Source organism: Canis lupus, chromosome 17 (genome assembly GCF_048164855.1).
Source record: "Canis lupus baileyi chromosome 17, mCanLup2.hap1, whole genome shotgun sequence".
NCBI lineage: Eukaryota > Metazoa > Chordata > Mammalia > Carnivora > Canidae > Canis > Canis lupus.
In genome coordinates, this window is record NC_132854.1 from 16117934 (window position 1) to 16138872 (window position 20939).

Below are 20939 nucleotides of genomic sequence, written 5' to 3' on the forward strand. Positions count from 1 at the left end.
GGCTCCGAAAACCCTTCCACTTTGAGATATGGCAATTCTGGTATTACTCAACTTTCATATCCATGAAATAGAGGGTTGAATGGTGGCTACCGAGAAATTATGCCCATACCCTAGAACTTATGAATGTGACTTTATTTGATAAGAGGGTCTTTACAGATGCAATTAACTTAAGAATATGAAGATGAGACCATTCTGGATTATCAAGGTGGGCTCTAAATTTGATGATAAGTGTCCTAATAGGAGACACACAGAGAAGAGAGACAGAAAGGAGAGGCCATGTGACTATGGCGGAGATTGGAATGATGCTGCTCCCAACCAGGGGAATGGAGCTTCCAGCCACCAGAAGTTGGAAGAGGCAAGAAAGACTCTCTGCTAGAGCCTTCAAAGGGAGGGCAGCCGTATCGACACACTGACTTTGAACTTCTGCCCTCAGAATTATGAGAGAAAATATTTCTATTTTAAGTCACTCAGTTTATGGTGATTCTCTAAGGCAGCTCCAGGAAACAAACACACATCCAATTTTTGTAGCTGACTCTATTCCAACATTTCTTTGGGAACTATGCTTTATTCTAACCCCTTGCTTCTCAACTGTGGCTGCACAATACCCACAATACCACGGCTTAGAGAACTTCTAACAAACACTGGCCTGGCCACACCTTCAGAGATTTTGTTTCTCTGGGCTTGGGTATCGGCTGGCATGGGAGTACAGGCAGAGATGAGGACAGCCATTTAACTAAGTCACAACACGAACACCTATCACTTGCTTCAACATGGATGGAACTGGAGGGTATTATGCTGAATGAAATAAGTCAGTCAGAGAAGGATAATCATGATGTGGTTTCACTCATATGTGGAATATAAGAAATAGTGAAAGGGATTATAAGGGAAAGGAGGGGAACTGAGAGGGAAAAAATTAGACAGGAAGACAAACCATGAGAGACTCCTAACTCTGGGAAACAAAGGGTTGCAGAAGGGGAGGTGGGTGGGGGGTGGGGTGACTGGGTGACGGGCACTGAGGCGGGCACTTGATGGGATGAGCACTGGGTGTTATATGTTGGCAAATTGAATTTAAATTAAATAAATAAATAAATAAATAAATAAATAAATAAATAATAATTAAGTCATAACAACTTAATATCATGGGGATGACAGAAGTGCCCGAGAGAGGAGCATCTATATAAACATTTTTTTTAACCTTAGGAATTTTCTTTGAAATATTCTGTGTCTTTATGCCTAGATATATTCTTGGAAACCATCTGAAGCAGTGTCACATAGGCTGTCTACACAGATTCTAATGGCACGAAGTCAGTCCTGTTTCCCCCACGAAGGGATAAACGGATGCTCTCACGGTAGCCGTCATTATTGATCGGGACCCTCCCTTCGCTGCCCCAGAAGAACTGGGGGAGGCATTATGTTCTAAACTGAAGCTTGGCAACGCTTAACTTCAACATAAATCAAAAGATGTGACTTGCAAGCCCTTGCTCCCAACTGTCCCACTGCCATCCTTACAACCAGATAATTATAATTTTGAATTTCTGATGGCATGCTACTTTGTGTGATTAAAAAACATCTACTGCCTAGATGTGCTGAATAGGAGAATAGTACACGCTTATCTGGAGGGAAGAGGGCCCTTAATTGTGGAACAAAGCAATTCCTTGTACGTCAGCCCTAAATAAATGTTTCTTTATTTCTCAAGTTGTGTGACCTCCTGTCGTGGTCTTTCTACCACGTCAGGGAGCAGTCAGGAGTGAATTGTGGTTAGCAATGCACGCTTGTCTGTAAAGGCCTTTTAACGACAACGAGGAGCTCACTGCATCTATTGACTCCCCGGGAAGTCTGAGGTCACAAGCTTGGCTGGGGCACATGAGCCCAGATAATGAAGATGGTTTTGCCCTTTTGAAACAAAGCCAGCAACTGTATGCACTTCATTATACACTTTGGGTCATGTGCTAACAATGAGGGTTTCTCTAATACTAATCCCCCTAATGATGGCTTCTCCCAGCCCTTACACAAACCCCACCAGGCCCCGTGGTTTGGCACGCCAGACAGAATAAAGGCAGCACGGTGTTTGGCTTTTGAACTGAGTTCAAGGCAATTAAAGTTATGGGTAAGGAGGGAAGGAGGGGTTTAGAAATACCAGTATAATAAGTAGTATGACTGCAGTACCCCGTAAATTAACTCAATTAGACAAAGCCTGATTTAACGGGGGAAAGATGGTGAGAAGCGTTACCCTCATTAAATCTGGCTGTTAGAGGTGCTTCTAATGGTATTAAATTTGTTTTAGTTGTTTGAATCATATAAAATAGTCTGTGCGTGTGCACATACACATGTGCACACACGTAGGCTCTGCGATTTTTGTAGGTATTTTTTAAGGAGGAGAGAAATAGAACTGCAAAACAGAACTTTATCAACTCCCCCACCCCCCTAAACCAAAAATCGACTGAATGCAGGCTCAAGAGCTCAAGAGTGGAAGAGGAGAAGGGCAGGATAGGATCAGGGAGTGGAAAGCAAGAGGGAGCTCTCCTGCTGATAAAGCCATGAGCCCTCTTGGGTGGGGGCTTGTGCTCTGTTGTCTGGGTGGTGGACTCCTACCTGGAGCCTGGGCACAGTTTCCCCGGGTCTGCATGACCGTGGACAACCTGATGGCCAAGGAGTGCTGCCCGCCGCTGGGTCTGGAGCCAGCCAACATCTGCGGCTCTCAGGAGGGCCGGGGCCAGTGCATGGAGGTGCAAACTGACGCCAGGCCCTGGAGTGGCCCCTATGTCCTGCGGAACCAGGATGACCGAGAAGGGTGGCCAAGGAAATTCTTCCACCGGACCTGCCAATGCACAGGTGAGGGAGGTGGGCAGAGCTGGGCATGACCTGAGCCAGGTGGGGAGGCCCCCACTGGGCAAGGAGCCCCTTCTCAGGAAGAGATGAGACTCTTAAAATTGTTAGACTAGGCTTTAAATGGCCAACCAAGTTTGTTTTTCACAGGCAGTGAACTGAGTAAGGCTGATGTCTTGGTTATATTTCTCACACCCTCTAGGATATCTAGTTATGGAAACCAAATGAATATAACATGGGCCAAGCCTGGTTATGTGAACTCATGCCAACATGCCATTGGCTTGTTTGTTGGAAGGGGAAGCTAACGAGCTCCAGAGTCAGCTTTGAACCTCAGAGCAAGTCCTTTCAAGATGGATTCAGTGGCCTCCCCTTCTGAAATGGGTTTGCACTTGTAGAAGAGGGGGGTGGGTAGCCTTGGCATCTAGAAGACAGGCAGGCGTCAAAGGCAGGTGTTCCGTGGTCCCAGCCTCAGCCTTTCTAACGTTTTGAACAGGTCTCAGGTAGAGTACATCTTGCTAGTTAAGGTTCTGTCTGGGTTGTCACTCTGCCAAAGTCAGAGGGATGTGGTAGGACAGGGCTTCAGTGAACTGGGGAAGAAGAGTCATAAGATAACAATGGCTTTTCCTGCTCTTACCTCAATTGGATGTGGGCCATTCGAAATTTGCTCAGTGTCCTTCTTTCAGACCTTGGTCTCTCTTACTACTCATTTCTTTGAAATCTCTGTGCATTTCTTATGCCTCCAGCTCTTCTGAGCCTTCCCAAATCCTCAGTGGAGTCTGTCTGTGTTCAGGAGCCATGCACTGCAGTGATAAACACTCAAAGGCTGGCAGGGCATTTGACACACAGCGCAAGCAACAACTTTAGCAAAGCACTTGGCCATTGTTCTACAGCATCTAGCTGCACAACAAGTTCTCCTTTTAAAATTATTATTATTATTATTACTTACATTCACACATGGTAGGGAATACAGATAATTGGGCTATGGAAGGATACAAAAAGGTAAACTAAAAAAAAAAAAAAAAACCAAAAAGGTAAACTAAGGAAAACTACAAAGGACTTGGATGTTGGTGTAGGAATGATGTTAGTTTTTTTAACTTGCAAAAATTCTGGCTGTATAATCCTTTTGTAGTCATATTGTTAATTCTGTGATTCAAAGGAACCATTAGTTTTGTGTTGGGTATTCATTGTGACAAAAGTATATTGAGCATATTCTATCCATTTTTTTCTAAGCTAATTGAGCACTGTCTTCTATAGACAGTATCTCATGGATTCCCATGGCTTTTGTCTGAGAAGCAGCAGGTTTCATATTGCCTGTGTGATCTAAACCACATTATATAGTAACTTCTTTGTCTATGACTCAAAAATTCTTCTAGAACCCTTATTTCTGGGCCAATCAATGATAGAGTGCCACAACTTACAATGGTTCCATCTCCATTTATGAAATCCTGGGGCAGAAGATATTAAGAAATCAGATATGATTCTTACCTCTTCTTACCATCATCTGCTTTATATTTCTGACCTGTCTATCAAGTTTGTTTTGTTTTGTTTTGTCTTCTAAAAACGGGGATGGAGAGAATAGAGAATAACAGAATAGAAGGGGTAATTATAATCTCCCTTTCCAGAAGGAAGACCTATAAATATTCTTCTAGAAGTGGCAGGAAGTTAGGGTCACAGTGGCCTTCTTCCTAACATAAAAAGGGATCCTCTGTTCTGAGGAGGATAAACATATACCTAGGAGGCAGTGGGTCAGAAACAGGATTTGTCCTGTGAGTCCAGACTGTTAAGGACATCACATATCTGTAGGCCAGTCCAAGGAAGCAGAGTTCCCTCGGCGTGTATGGTTTTTTACAGCTGTTATCAAGGGCATGGCTGCTCTTGAGACCAACTACTAGGCTATAGCTCCCCACCCCTCTTCTATGATTTGATCTGTGTAGACTCATTCAGGACCATAGTTCTTTCCATACCAATTCTGGATGGCTCCACTTATGTTGGCTAGCTTGTCTTATTCTTTGAGTCTCAGAGCATCAGACCAAGTCCTAGTGGATGAGCTGGGAACCAATTTATTATAAATAGTAATGATCATTCTGTGATGGGCCACATGTCCCAAAGCAAGACCTAGGACCTTCATTCAGCTTATTCTCCCCTAAAGAGTGAGTTGCTTGCCCTCCAGCAGTAGCTCTTCATGGTTGGGGATGCAGTCTTCAGAATTTAAAACTGACCTTGAACCTCCAAAAGCTCTCCTCTCTGGTATCTTCATAATTTTTTTGCAAATAGGGCCCTAGGATTCTTCTAGGACACCCAATATTTATTAAGCAAGAGATATAGGTTAGCTTCTGGAACCCACATTATTGATGTCCTGAACTTTGTTAATGCAATGGAAAAACAAACAGACCATTTATCCATCAAGGGACATTTTTTAAAAAAAGAGTTTATTTATTCATGAGAGACAGAGAGAGAGAGAGAGAGAGAGGGAGAGAGAGAGAGAAAGAGAGAGAGAGAGAGGCAGAGACTGAGGCAGAGGGAGAAACAGGCTCCATGCAGGGAGCCCAACATGAGACTTGATCTAAGGACTCCAGGATCATGCCTTGGGCCGAAGGCAACACGCTAAACCGCCAGCCACCCAGGGATCCCCTGTTTTTAATTTTTGAGGAAGCTCTACAGTTTTTTTTTTCCATAGTGGCTGCACCATTTTGTGTTCCCACCAACAGTGCACAAGGATTCCACTTCTCCACATTTTAGTTAAGTGGTATAATGGATGTATATTAAAAAAAAAAAAAGGGAAGTCATGTAGTATGTGACAACATGGATGAATGTAAGAGGCATTATACGAAGGAAATAAGTCAGTCACAAAAAGATAAATAGGATATAATCCTACTTATGAGGTTCTCAAATTTATAGAATCCAATAGTGGAATGGTAGTTACCAGGGGCTGGAGAGTGAGACATAGAGTTAGTAATCAGTACACATAAAGTTTCAGTTAAGCAAGATGATTCACCTCAAGAGAGCTACTTTAGAACATTGCACCCAGTGTCAACAGTAACATATTGTACCCTTAAAAAATGCCTTAAGGGGGTAGATCTCATGTGAAATGTTTTTACCACAATAAAATAAAATTTAAAAAGCTACTCCATAGTCTTCACCAGCTTCAAGCTGGTAAAAGATATAGCCTAACAAAGAGAAATAAAAACAAACTCTGAAGGGGAAAAATCCCCTAAATTATATGCTCACATCCTCTAGAGAGAATTTCTCTGTTCTCTGGAGGGATAAATTGAAACCAGAAGCTTACAGAACTTAATTGTCAGGAAGAGACGAATTTCAGGAGACTTTGGCATTGGCTCCTCACCTTATATGTCTCACTTGCCAGCTGGCATTTCTGAGAACATATCAGTTGCAGTTGTTTTTGGACTTTTGGAAAATGTGCACACTGAATAGTTTTTGAACGGTTGTTGAACTTCTTGTTTGTACAGTGACCAAGTGCCTCTGTTTATCCAATCTCTGAAATGGGAATGATGATGAACCACACTTGTAAAACCTTTTTGAGCTCTGTAGATGAAAGGCTTTATGTGAGTATAAAGTATTGTTATTAAAATAATAGAATCTCTAATTAAAAGGAATAGGCTATTTAGAGCTCCTTGTAAATTCACTAATCGGTGGTCTTTAAGCATATTTAGTCTAATAGCCTTCTGAGGTGAGCTGATACAGTTCATGTAGGAACATGCACAGTTTGGTTGTTCTCACTTTTTTCCATTTCTATCCCCGTCCTAAGTAGGTTTAGGACTTTGTCTTTTTAAATTTAATTTTTGCCAAGGACATACTCAATGGTAGATAGATTGGTATCTAGGGATCCTTTGGTTTTGTTTCTCACTCCATTTTCCAGTAAGATAATGCAATCTTTTCTAAAAGGCCTGTCTCCTTGTATTTTTTGCTGCTGCTACTGGTAGATTAAGGGAATAAATGAACTGAGCTTAAGTTGATGTAGGGAACCACTAGGGAATCTAAATTAGAGAAATAAACATTTTGTGCACGGGACTTCCAAGTGAAGACACTTTTCAGTTGTCTACAGCATTTTAATGAAGTCTTTAGGTCACATTTAGAAGCTCAAAACATAAGAGAGGGGCAGCCCGGGTGGCTCAGTGGTTTAGCACCACCTTCAGCCCAGGGTGTGACCCTGGAGACCTGGAATCGAGTCCCACGTCAGGCTCCCTGCGAGGAGCCTGCTCCTCCCTCTGCTTGTGTCTCTGTCTCTCTTTCTCTCTGTGTCTCTCATGAATAAATAAATAAAATCTTCAAAAAAAAAACACCAAAAAAACCAAAAAACATAAGAGAGGCCTGACTACAGAACTTTTGGAGAGATGCTGGAAAAGGAATTTTTTACCTTTCTAGGGCACAGGTCAGCTCACATTCAGACAAATGCTTTCTTTCTTTCTTTTTAAAATTTATTGGGGTGTAATTGATATATGATATTATTTTCAGATGCAAATACAGTGACCTGACACTTTTATACACTGTTCAGTGAAAGTTAATACCTAGTGATGTTGACTATATTCCTCATACTGTACGTTACATCCCCATGACTTCTTTATTTTGTCACTTGATGTTTGTTCTTCTTAATCCCCTTCACCCACTTTTGCCTCCTTCCCCACTTCAATTCTTTCTCATTATTCCTTCTACGTTGCTTTTCAGAGGCAAGGATGGTTTTGTAAAAAGAAACATCTTTGCTCAATATAATTGTAAGGCAGCTCTGGTCTTCTGAGTCAGAATTAATCATTTTGTCTTTTGTCTTCTGTGGTGTTTGGTTTATTCTTCTGTTTTCACTTTTCCCACAGTTAGACTTGTGTTGGTGGTCCTATTGCACATGTGCCCTTCATCTCCTGGATGAAGGCATTGTGCCTTCTTCTCCTTCTTCTTCTTCTTCTTCTTCTTCTTCTTCTTCTTCTTCTTCTTCTTCTTCTTCTTCTTCTTCTTCTTCTTTTTTAAAGATTGCATTTATTTATTCATGAGAGACACAGAGAGAAGCAAAGACATAGGAGGAAAGAGAAGCAGGTTCCCTGCGGGGATCCTGATGCTAGACTTGATCCCAGGACCCCAGGATCACTCCTGAGCCAAAGGCAGATGCTCAACCATTGAGCCACCCAGGGGTCCCCATTGTGCTTTATTTCTATCTGTATCTTCTAGTAACTAATGCCTTTTATTCAATTATTCATTGATTCATTTATCACCCACCCAACCAATGGTTATGTAGCCCCAGTTATGCTAGGCCCTTCAGGTATAAAGAGGGGAAAAACATGATTTTTTTAAGATGTCCACAGTGTAGTTGATGAGGAAGACAGACATGAAAATATTTTTTACCATACTGCTTGTAAGTGGCATCTAGTAATAATAATAACACTTAATATAGAACTTACTATTCCAGACACTGTTCTAAGTGCTTAATATGTTAATCTGCTTGTTTTCCACAAGGACTTTATTAGGTAGTGCTCTCATCCTAATATGACAGGTTTGGAGAAGTGAAGTTCAAAGTTACAAAGCATGTAACTCCAAGTGGGAACACACCGAGTGGGAACACAGAGAGAGGCATGCTGAGTTTTGACTGGCCTTTAGGTGGCAGGTGTTAATGAATGATCTGTTGAATAAATAAATGAGGGAGATAATTATCTATTGATAATTTTGTTTCCAGCAACCAAAAATCATTGTAGAAAAGGAAGTGACTGAATATTAAAACTCATAGCATAAGTTATAAATTACTCAATTTCAGCAAAATTTAAAGACAAGTTTTATGCATTTAAATGTAGAAATGTATTGAATTGATTATTATAAAAATTAGGGGGAGCTATTCCTTAGCATTTTGAAGGAGAGACTCACTCTTCTATTGTAAAGCGTGGCTATTTATTCATCTCCAGTCATCTGGCGGTAGGTAAATAGCTGGAAGCTTGGGCATTTAGTATTTTTTGGATGTATTTTTTTCACTCACTCCTCAAAAATATTGCTGTAAAAGTTGCCAGAGAAGGTGATACATTTTAATCAAAGGTGTTTTGAAACAGATATACAATTTTAGTAGGTTTCCTGGGGGGGAAAATAACCCTAGAGCTTGATGTATAGCAGCTGGTACTGTAGTAGTTGTTCAATAAATATTTATAAATAATTTGTACGTAATAGCTTCACTCTAGTAATGTAAATTTTAATGTTTAACCAAAAATATTAAAAAAACATGTTTCAGTCTTGGGACTGGTAGAATTTTTTCCTTTTAATAATTTTTTATTTATGTTCTCATATGATGTTACAATATAAAAAACTACAGCTAACTGAGCTCTGTGAGGATACATAGGATATTTTGTATGTTACAAGGAGGGTAGAACCCAAATAAATTACCTTAAGAAAAATTCTTCCTACTCATGATATTTTTAATGACATTCTCTTTAACCATATAAAAATCTATTGGGTTAGTAGAAAAGGAGGACTGTGTATTTTTGTTTACATAATACAAATGCTAATTGTTTTGTTTCATGCTATTGTACAATTTTCTTTGTCTTTAGAAATTCAAATGATCCTCTCTCTGCTATGGTCATAGCATTTTTTGCTTACCTCTGCTTTGCTATTTACAGTCTATCAAAATTATTTGCAAGGCCTGCTTTTCCTCTAATCCATAAGGATAGGGAGAAAAAGAAGAAATTTTTATTTTAAGAGAAGAAATATTATGTATATTGGATTATCTACCACATGATTTATACTTTTTTGTTTTTAGTTAATTTTTCAAAAAAAATTCAGCTTTATTGCGATATGGCTATAAATAAAAGTGCACGATTTTTAAAGTGCACATCGTGGTAATTTGGCTTTATGTTTCTTTTATTCATTCAACAAATATTCATTTTGTACAAGGCTAAGCACAGACCTAGACAGTGGAGAAACTGTCTTCCAGTTGCCTGTATCTGAGACAAGTAGATAATTACTGTTGGTGTGATCAATCTAATGGAAGGGGCATAGGAGGTTCCAGGGAATCCAGGGCAAGAACATCTGACCCGGACACGTAGAGTCAAGGATGACCTTGTAGACCACCCACTGTGAGGCTGCAAGCAGGTGTAGGCAACCCAGGCAAAGAGGAATTTAAGGAGATGAGGGGAAAATGCTGTGGACTGAAGTAAGAGCAAGTAAAGAGGTCTGGAAAGGGGAATAAGGGGAGGAAGAGGAGGAGGAGAGCAGAATTGGTCTCCACATTAATGCTTTATGTAACCCTTCTTTTTTAAAAAATATTTTTTAAATGTATTTATTCATGAGACACACACAGAGAGAGAGAGAGAGAGAGGTAGAGGGAGAAGCAGGCTCTCTGAGGGGAGACCGATGCGGGACTCAATCCCAGGACCCTGGGATCACAACCTGAGCTAAAGGCAGACGCTCAACCACTGAGCCACCCAGGTGCCCCTTTATGTAGCCCTTCTAATCCCTTGGGAGATAAGCATTGCCATCCCCTTTGGTTTCGACATTTTGCTCCAATCATACTTAAATGTTTACTCCCTAATTGATCACCACCTAAGGGATGAGGTGCTGGTTAAACCAAAAGCAGTAATTAAGACTGAAAAGGGAAAAGTCAAGGACAAGTTGAAAGGATTTCCACTATAGATGCTAATCAGAAAGATGCTTAGTTCACATGACTAGTACCCATTCCCAGGTTGATACAGCAGAGACATTTGTGCTGTGGATGGGGAGCCCTGCAGTGATTTGCACTTCTTGATACCATAGTGGCTAATTTACCTTTATGACCTGCTAGTCTCCATCACTTTTGTCTTAACTCTGTCTCCTTTGTGAAATAAACCAGCTTTTGTAATGTTAGATTTCACCTAAATTCCTGGAAATCAGCTTATTTATTTTGGTTCCACCTTGAGCTTGGTGTTTGTTCTCTTCCTTCTCTAAATCCATGGAATCACTCTGTGTTGGCCCTTTGGTGTGTGCCACAGGATAGCAGGGCTCAGCCGCGTGGACACCCAAGAGTGCTGTGCAGCCCGGGGGAGGGGGGGATGTGGGGAGGACATTGTGTGTGTGGGGTGACATGGTGTGGGCAGGGACACCTGCATGAGCCATGAGAGGAGGGAGATCTGGGAAAGTGGCACGTGGATTGGTTTGCTAGGGCTGCTGTAACAGAGTGCTACACACTGGGTGGAAAAGAGAAACTCATTGTCCCACAGTTCTGGAGGACTGAGGTCCCAGATAGAGGTGTCAGCAGGGTTAGATTCTTCTGGGGCCTCGCTCCTGCTTTGTCCAAATTTCCTCTTCTTATAAGGACATCGGTTGTATTGGATTTGGGGCCACCTAATGACCTCATTTTTTAACTTTATTAAGCCTTTGAAGACCCTAGCTCCAGATATAGTTATATGCTGAGGAACTAGGGGTTAGAACTTCAATGTACAAATTTTGAAGGGACACAGTGACATGGTCCACCCATAACAGCATGTGAAACCTTTCATCCTCCTTCTTTTAGGGATTTTATTTATTTGAGAGAGAAAGAGAGATAGAGAGCATGAGAGAGGATGAGAGGATGGGGAGAGGAGGGAGGAGGAGGGACAGAGCAGAGGGAGAAGCAGGCTCCTCACTGAGCAGGAAGCCCTACATGGGGCTCTATCCCAGGACTCTGGGATCATGTCTTGAGCCCAAGGCAGGGGCTTAACTGACTGAGTCACCAGGGTGCCCCTCTTTGCTGGGAGTATTTCTAAGGAACTCCAGTACTCAGTTCACTTGAAGATGCAACCATTTCAAGAGAAGAGTAAAGGAAGGAAATTGGCTTTCTTTGCCCTCTTGTAAACACCTTTATCTTCTCTTTTCTTTCCCAGAGCACAAATTCAGAAATTTCTTCCAACTACATAAACTGACTCCCTCTTCCATCTCTCCTTTTTTTTCTTTTAAAAATGAACTAGGACATTATGGTGGCTACAACTGTGGAGTTTGCAAGTTTGGCTGGACCGGCCATGACTGCAATCAGAGGAAAGCTCGGGTTATTCGGAAGAATATCCATTCCTTGACTCCTGAGGAGAGGGAGCAATTCTTGGAGGCCTTAGACCTTGCAAAGAACACGACACACCCGGACTACGTGATCACCACACAACACTGGCTCGGCCTGCTTGGGCCCAACGGGACCCAGCCACAGATCGCCAACTGCAGCATTTATGATTTCTTTGTATGGCTCCATTATTACTCTGTTAGGGATACTTTATTAGGTAGGTTTTTTCCTTAGCCGAGGGTATATTATTATCATTTGGGGCTGCGGGGGAATGGGTGGGGAAGTAATTTCAGGCAGGTTAATTAACAAGAGAGCAACCTCAGGGAGGGTTAGGCTTATGAAAGTCACAGGATGATCAAATGCTGCCTGAAGCTACAATGAAACACTTTCTACCAGTATGTTGGCTGACTTTTGGGAAAATGTTTTCTCCGGTAGTTTGTGTTTTGGGTTCAAAGTCTAAACTCTCCTTTATGAAGCTGTTAATCCTCAAAGGCAAGAGTTGGTGAAGCAGAGGCAAATTCCTTTTGATTCTAGAAGAAAACATGTCAAAATCTGGCCACAGAAGCCTTCTCTGACATTAGTCCTCAGATTAGAGGAATTAACTGGACATGCGCTAAAGCACATGAAGCTTCTTTGAGCAGAATTAGAGTGTTTGTGTAGAAAGTGCATTTTATTAAACTCACGTGTGTTGGTCTTTAGACTTTTGAGTCATTTATGGTGTCCATAATATGGTGCATCGCTGCTGGGATCCTCGGGTTTTTTTTGGAGTTGTACTGTCAAGGAAGAGCATAAACTACTCCAGCGGGATCCCTGGGTGGCGCGGCGGTTTGGCGCCTGCCTTTGGCCCAGGGCGCGATCCTGGAGACCCGGGATCGAGTCCCACGTCGGGCTCCCGGTGCATGGAGCCTGCTTCTCCCTCTGCCTGTGTTTCTGCCTCTCTCTCTCTCTCACTGTGTGCCTATCATAAATAAAAAATAAAATAAAATAAAATAAAATAAAAATAAAAAACTACTCCAGCAATGGAGAGGCAATGTAGAGTTCCTCCTGAATTAGCCCCTTGGACTGTTAGAGGGAATACTCGGGAGCATGGTGCCCTGCCTTTCTAGATCCTAGAAATTGGGGGCCTGTGTAAGACTTGGAATGGGGGGGATGTTTGTTAGGAACTTCATTAATCTAGTAGGACCAGTTATGCCCTCAGATATTTCTTAGTCAGTGGATGCCACAGATGCTGCTTCACTCCAGGGAGATGTGAATCCATTCCTGGTTCTGCTTGGTGCAGTTCTTTTTTTCTTAAATTTTAAAAAGATTTTATTTATTTATTCATGAGAGACACACACAGAGAGGCAGAGACATAGGTAGAGGGAGAAGCAGGCTCCCAATGGGCAGCCTGATGGGGGACGATCCCAGGACTGCAGGATCATGACCTGAGCCAAAGTTAGACACTCAACCACTGAGCCACCGAGGCATACCTTCCTTTTTCTTTTCTTTTCTTTTCTTTTCTTTTCTTTTCTTTTCTTTTCTTTTCTTTTCTTTTCTTTTCTTTTCTTTTCTTTTCTTTCTTTCTTTCTTTCTTTCTTTCTTTCTTTCTTTCTTCTTTCTTTCTTTCTTCTTTCTTTCTTTCTTTTCTTGGTGCAGTTCTGAAGCTTTGGCTGTACCTATTATCTCCACCTTTGGGGCCCCTTGTTGGGGTCAGGGTGAATTGAGGCATCCAGCTCCCTTTGAATAGTCAGATTCTCACTAGAATTATCTGTCCTTGAGTTTATCACTGGTTCCCCGTCGCTTGATGTCACCTCATTAGTTTGTTTTGGAATATTAAGCTTTGTTCTGAATTAAAACATTTAAAAAGGACAGACTACATAGCCATGAGCAGCAATAGCATTTCTTTCCTCAGTGTGAGTCCTTTAAAATCTTGCCTCTCAGGTAAGCATCTGTCTTTCTTTATCAATAGATAAGGAGGCTCTTCTGGCTATAAACCTTTATAGCTTTCCTGTCATCACTTGGAGAAATTTTTGCTTTATGAGAGGATAGTATCTCAAGAGAGAAAGAAGACTATAGTTTCTGGTCATACCTAGGAATTAAATTTATATTCGTGTCTGTTCAGCTCTCTGAAGTTATTATAGGTACTTTGAAAAAGAACTAAAGTTAGCGAAAGTTTCTACATAACCATCAAAAACTGTTATGAAAGCGGAAGAAGGATGGAACAGGCAGTAAGGGGGTCATTAAATTGCCCAAAGCTTTTCACTAAAACTGGCAGTTCCAGTGGCCAGCCAAATTGGTTTGAATATATTTTTCTCTCTTCTAGTCTTGGCGACCATGCTTGTCAGCTAGTGGTTGTAACTGATTGATGGCTGAGGCTAAATCCATAGAAGTTCTTTTTGGTGACATAAATGCCTGAATTAGGATGAAATGTAGTTGAAGTTGCTTTATTATTAATTAATCCCTCTCTTATAAATGTGTGCATTTGTAAGGAATAAGTTAGAAAATGTCTTTGGAAATATAATTCACTGAGGTCTTGATGATCGAATCCTTCGGATATGCTTATTTCATCTTGCTGTAATGTTACTTAAAAAATTAAATATTTGGCAGGGACTCTCAAAGCTAAAAGTGACCTGAATGTTTCTAGATCTCTGTTGACAATCAAACTTTTGAGAGATGGAGAATTTATCCTAGAAGTGTTAGTTGCTTCTGAAATTGTTTTATTGTTGTTGTTGCTTTCAGAGAGATAAATTAAAAAAAACAATTTTTTTTTCTATTAAAACAGCATGGACTTATTGGCTCTGCAGGCACATCCCACTGGCATAAGATTTCACATTTAAAATTCCATGATCTTTAATGTTTCCCAACTGTTTTAGGACCAGGGCGCCCATACAAGGCCATAGACTTCTCACACCAAGGTCCTGCCTTTGTTACCTGGCACCGGTACCATTTGTTGTGGCTGGAAAGGGATCTCCAGGTTGGTCAAAACTAAGCATTTGGTATTTTTAATTTTGCATTTGGTCAAGACCCATGTTAGTGTTTGCTTTATATGCTTTCTTATTGCATTTGATATTATGAGTTAAATAACTGGCTGTGCATTTTGCTTTTAGCAACTTATCGGCAACGAATCCTTTGCTTTGCCCTACTGGAACTTTGCTACTGGGAGGAATGATTGTGATGTGTGCACAGACCAGCTTCTTGGGGCAGCGAGACAAGATGATCCAACTCTAATTAGTGAGAACTCAAGATTCTCCAACTGGGAAATTGTCTGTGATAGGTAAAGTCACATGTACCTGCAATAAAAATCCAGAGACCATATTTTCTTATGCATTAGAGATGGAGAGGCACTTTATATTTCAGTTTTGAATGCATGCTGGGTTCTTTTTACATGTTTCCGAAAATGATTTTCCTGAGGGAAGTGGGATTTAAAAGAAATTCTAAGCCCTTTTATTCAAAAAAATTGAGGTATAGAAATCACACTTGTGAATTGAATGTGCTTGGTTATCATTTCTAGATCAACTGTTTTAAAATTAGAAGTAGGGGATCCCTGGGTGGCTCAGCGGTTTGGCGCCTGCCTTTGGCCCAGGGCGTGATCCTGGAGTCCCGGGATCGAGTCCCACATTGGGCTCCCGGCATGGAGCCTGTTTCTCCCTCCTCCTGTGTCTCTGCCTCTCTCTCTCTCTCTATGTCTATCATAAATAAATAAATCTTAAAAAAAAATAAAAAAATAAAATTAGAAGTAGTTTCTGCATTCAGCCAAACATTTCTTAAGTACTGATCATATTCCAAGCAGTGTAATCATTTTTTTTGTTTTTTTTCTCAAGCAGTGTAATCGTATGACAATACAAGGATGAATAAAATCGAGCTTCCCTTTTGCATATTGTTTTATATTTACCAAGGCAGATTGCTTGTAAACAAATTATAGTACAGTGTGAAAAGTATCATGATTGATGTAAGAGCAAAGCTAGGAAGAGAGGGAAAGTCTCTAAGAGGCAGAGGCACAGACCTCAAGCAGATGTAGGGGAGTGTGGTAAGTCTGTCCTAGGTAGAGGGAACATCATGTCTAAAGCTGGAAAAGTCTCTGGTAACACCCTGGGATGGCTGGACCATAAGGCGAGAGTGAGCGGAAAGGGACAGGGGATGGAGCAGGGCAGAATGATCTCTGAAGTATTGAAGAACACATCATAAGCAAATTGAAAAACCTGCAGCCCATGGAAAATCCTGTCCTCAGTGATACCTTACTTTGTTTTTTTTCTTGACACACATCTCAGAAAAAGATTCCCCAAGAGGCTCCTCTGCCTTCCTTTATTTATCTGTTTCCTTCAAATCCTCTGTTTTTTAACCCTATTGCTACCTAGCTCCCCTGCCCTGTGTCTTTCTCCTGCTCCATGTCACTGAGCTTCTTTGTCAACGCCTTCCTTCAGTCTGGGCATATGCATGTTTGCAGGGGTGTAGGCCAACCTAGCAGGGATCCCCTCTCCTACATCCTAAGCTTTTCCTACAGCCTGCTGGATAATGCTCCACAACATGTAGGGATGTAATAAGTGCTCTTTAATGTGGTGGTGTAATTCCATAAAGCACCATTTCTCATACTGCCTTGGGGTATTAGTAGGTGGTATGCAAAGAGAGATTCCTATGATCAAATTTAGGGAATATTGAGTTAAAAAGGTTTTAAATTTGAAACTATCTCAGAACTTTTCCTATGGAAGTCTATTATTAGAGGTTGCCTAAACTTACCTGACTCTGGCACCTTTAATTCACAGACCATGTCACTGGCACATGTTTAAGAAATGCTGCCTTCGAGGCCTTTTTTTGCCTTCTTGTTAGGGACTGGCCTCTTTCATTCTCACATGTGTGCTGATTCTATTCTCACATACCCATGACTATCCCCATTAAAACACACACAGAGGGGCACCTGGGTGGCTCAGTGGTTGAGTGTCTGCCTTTGGCTCAGGTCGTGATCCCAGGGTCCTGGGATTGAGTTCTGCATCAGGCTCCCTGCAAGGAGCTTGCTTTTTTGTCTGCCTATGTCTCTGCCTCTCTGTGTGTATCTGTCATGAATAAATAAAATCTTAAAACACACACACACACACACACACACACACACACAGAAACATCTTCAATATTTTATATCCCACAACGAAGTAATGTGCTACTGGTAGAATTCCAGACTGTAGCAGGTATACTCTTTAATGGGTGTGGAACCTTTTTGGCCTCCTTGTTTACCCCATATTCATCCCCATTGCCTTGGAACATTTTCTGACACAGCGTTTCTCTTGACATTTGTCCTCTACCTAGTTTCTTTTTTTTTTTTTCTCTACCTAGTTTCATCTGCTTTTTACTCTTGTACCCTGCGTTTGCCTTCATTTTGCCCAAAATGTTCTCCTAGCTTTACACAGACACTTCTGCCAAAACTGGCTTAGCTCCGTATAAAACAGGTCACTCTGCTCAGTTACTCAACAACATTCAAAGGCACCTCCTAGGAGTCAGCATCTTGCTCTGGAGATCTTCTTACTTTCCAGTAAAATGGCACTTTGTCTTCATAGTTATGCATATATTCATATTTTGTGCATCTGGGTTTTTGAAACTTCTTAATCCATAATTACTTTTGGAGGTAGTACTTTTACCATGTATTTTTGACCTTCTTAAGGTAACTCTAATAAGATTTAATCACAACTAAGATCTTGATTGGTTTGGTTAGCCCAAAGTTATGATACTATTCACAAATTAAAACTTATTATTTTTACTCTCCTTACAACCCATAGCCTAGATGATTATAACCGCCGGGTCACCCTGTGTAATGGGACCTATGAAGGCCTGTTAAGAAGAAATCAAGTGGGACTAAACAGTGAGAAATTGCCAACTTTAAAAGACATACAAGATTGTCTGTCTCTCAAGAAGTTTGACAGCCCCCCTTTCTTCCAGAACTCTACCTTCAGTTTCAGGTTGGTGCTCTAAGCTCTGTTAGATTGGCATTTTATTTTATCTTTTATTTTTTATTTTTTATTTTATTTTTTGGCATTTTAAAAATACTTTTAAGATTTTCATGCCGCTGGTTGTCATGAACTGGAAGGAAATCCAGTTTTTGGGAGCCATGTACAAAGCTAAGTAAGCAGAAGGCCTTGACATGTGAGGACAAGGAACCAGTGTTAGGAAAGTCATCATCCACCCACTATAATGAATAGTGTAGTTTTAATTTTTTCTAACTTAGCTATTCAAACCCATCATTTATATTTCTAATTTCACATATATAGGTACAGTCTTCAGAATCAGGGTACTTCACTAAATATAGTATTTAAAAAAATTTGCTCATGCTCTTTTTCTTTTCTTTTAAGTTTGCCAGCCATAGACCTAAGATTGAAATCTGAGATCTCAGAGGAGTATTGTAAGCCAAATGCAACTCAAGTTATAGCACAGCAATGACATTACAATACTTGAAATTCAAAGGCCAACTAATAATTCTCTCCCTCTAAAAAGACTTTAAGAATTGTGAGAAATATGTATGGATATAAATAAGATTTTAAGCAAAGATGAATGGGGCTCCCAAAAGGCATGGTGAATAGATTCATGGTCTTCCCCCAAACCAAATTCTCTCTCTCTTAACTGTGTGTGAATTATACAGCTGATGGGTTATATGGGGATGGGGTGGGGCAAACTGAAAAATGCAAAGGTGTGCTAAGTGCAGCAGAGCTCACAGTCTGTGTGGGGGTTGGACATGGCTCTCAGAGTAGTGTCAAAGGTCATATAAAGGCTGACATTTAAGATTGTTTGGAAATGCATTCGTTTTTCACAGTAGTAAAAATGCTATTGGAATGGAGTGCAATCTTTATAGATTTGAGTTAAGGGAGTGATTATCAAAATACGGTGCCTAGACCACCATAAATGGCATCACTTGGGAGCTAGTTAGAAATATAAATATGAAGACCCAGCTCACACCTACTGAATCAGAAATTCTGAAAGTGGGGCATGAAATATGTGTTTTTTTCCAGTGATTCCCATATATGCTTAAATTTGAGGATCACTGAGTTAGGATAAGGACAATTTGAATTTCCTAAAAATGAGGAGGAGGAAAAGACAAGGATAGGAGGAATTTGGTTGAGCTGAATTTAGAATGCTGAATATATTATAGTCAAGCTAGAGGTTTACTTAGTTGAAAAATGGGAATATAAGATTATATGTTAATTCAAAAAATATTTCTGATCACAGAGCCTATGCTGGGCATGGTACTGAGCTCTGGCAATGAAAATCTGAAAAAAACAGTCTGTGTGCTCTAGGAGATCATAGTCTGGCACAGAAGAAAGATATGAAGAATTGTCATACAGTACATAAAAGAGGTTTAATCCAACTGAGCAGGTGCAAAAGTAGCATTGATTAAGAGTTTCCGCCCCGTATAGAAGATCATCATTAAAAGTTGGGGTTAATTTGTAGTTAATTAGCTATGACAGAGCTGCCCATTTCCCTACCCCATATCAAGTTAGAAGACTATTATTTAGGTTAGAAACAATAAAAAGAGACCTTTGTCAATTGTAACTGTTGTCATTGACAAACTGATTTTCTCTCAGGAATGCCCTGGAAGGATTTGATAAAGCAAATGGAATCCTGGACTCTCAAGTGATGAGCCTACACAACTTGGTTCATTCCTTCTTGAATGGGACAAGCGCTTTGCCACATTCTGCTGCCAATGATCCTGTTTTTGTGGTATGTTCAAAGGCTCAGAATAGATGAAAAATTTTCTACATTTGATGTTGGATTTATTTGCTTTTCAGTAAGATTAAGGTTTGGTGTGTGTTTTATTCTCTTTGTGAACAAAGGGACATATTCATATGTAAATTTATTTATTCTCCACCCTAGAGGTGGTTAGATAGTATTTAAACTCCCCTTTTCACACACCCATGCTTTAGAGATGTTTAGTTTTGGAATGACACCAGACAGGAGTTTATAGTTGAGAGGTGGATTCATAAGTTAGCATAATGATATTATATCACAATTTAGCATAATTTATATAACAAGTTAGTATAATGACAATAATTTTTCAGTGATAAAATGAGTGATGCTGAAGATGAGTGTAGAACCACCATGACTCTTGCACGAAGCCCAGCCACCTGGCACCTTTGGAGCAGCACACGAAGTCCACAGCTCTGTTTGGTGTTTGGCCCTGGCCCCCTCTCTTCACAAAGCATTATGCCTAAAAATGAGCTACTCCTGGGGTCATAATATCATTGTGTCCCAGTTTGGACTGAACCTTCCATGTAAGACACTTGTCAGAAGAGAGTGTGAACCTCCCTGGGTGTACAAGAACAGGTTCTTTTACTCATTCGGTGTCTACTTGTTGATCAATGTAGGTTTACCAGAATCTGGTCTTGCTTTCATGATTATATGTCACCTAGTAACAAGTTTATTCGAGATGGTGAGGACTATGGCAATACACACCCACTATGAACACCCGCTCGTGAACAGAAAAATTGATTTGGGTCAGTTTGCAAAGTTGCAGGTATATTCAGCCATTTCTTTTTTTCTTGCAAATGAACAGATTCTACTCAAACTAATTTAGGAGAAAAATTAATTTATTGACTTAAATAACTGGGAAACTGACGAGTGCTGCTGGTTTCAGGTATTGCTGAATCTGTGGGCTCAAATGATGTCAGCTCTGTCCCTGTCTTCATAAGCAACCTCTTCCCACGTGGAATTGAGCTAGCCAACAGCAGCCACGAACCTGCATGCAACCAGCTTAGCAAGTGGGGGAGCAGCCATGTTACCATAGTAACGGAGAACAGTCTCAGGATTGGCCAGGCCTGGATGATCCGCCTTCTGTGAACCAGTGTGGCAAGGGGAATGAGGTATTCTGATTGGCCAGAGCAAGGTCACATGTTTATCCCCTCTGTCTGGGCAGGTGTGTGAACCCCTACACACTCCACTCTAGGGAGCTCCCTGCAGGAAAGAAAGTTTGTGTTAGTCAGCAGAGGGGTGGAGAGTGAGGAAGGAGGGCTGGATAGAAAAAATGACACATGCCTTTAGTTAAAAACCACATTTGGTGTTTCTTAATTAAAAAAAAAAAAAAAAAAAAAAAAGAGGGATCCCTGGGTGGCTCAGCGGTTTAGTGCCTGCCTTCGGCCCGGGGTGTGATCCTGGAGACCCCAGATCGGGTCCCATG

General features: G+C 40.8%; 1 protein-coding gene across 1 annotated transcript in view; it reads left to right on the plus strand.

Annotated features, from left to right (window-relative positions):
- The first annotated feature begins 2095 nt into the window (after positions 1-2095).
- Positions 2096-20939, plus strand: part of DCT (dopachrome tautomerase) — a 34945-nt gene continuing 16101 nt past the window's right edge. Inside the window, exons 1-6 of the mRNA XM_072783258.1 lie at positions 2096-2832; positions 11730-12029; positions 14665-14765; positions 14899-15065; positions 17554-17733; positions 19351-19486. Of these exons, the coding sequence (XP_072639359.1) occupies positions 2445-2832; positions 11730-12029; positions 14665-14765; positions 14899-15065; positions 17554-17733; positions 19351-19486 (1272 nt within the window). The 5' untranslated portion in view covers positions 2096-2444. The remainder of the gene's footprint in view (positions 2833-11729; positions 12030-14664; positions 14766-14898; positions 15066-17553; positions 17734-19350; positions 19487-20939) is intronic.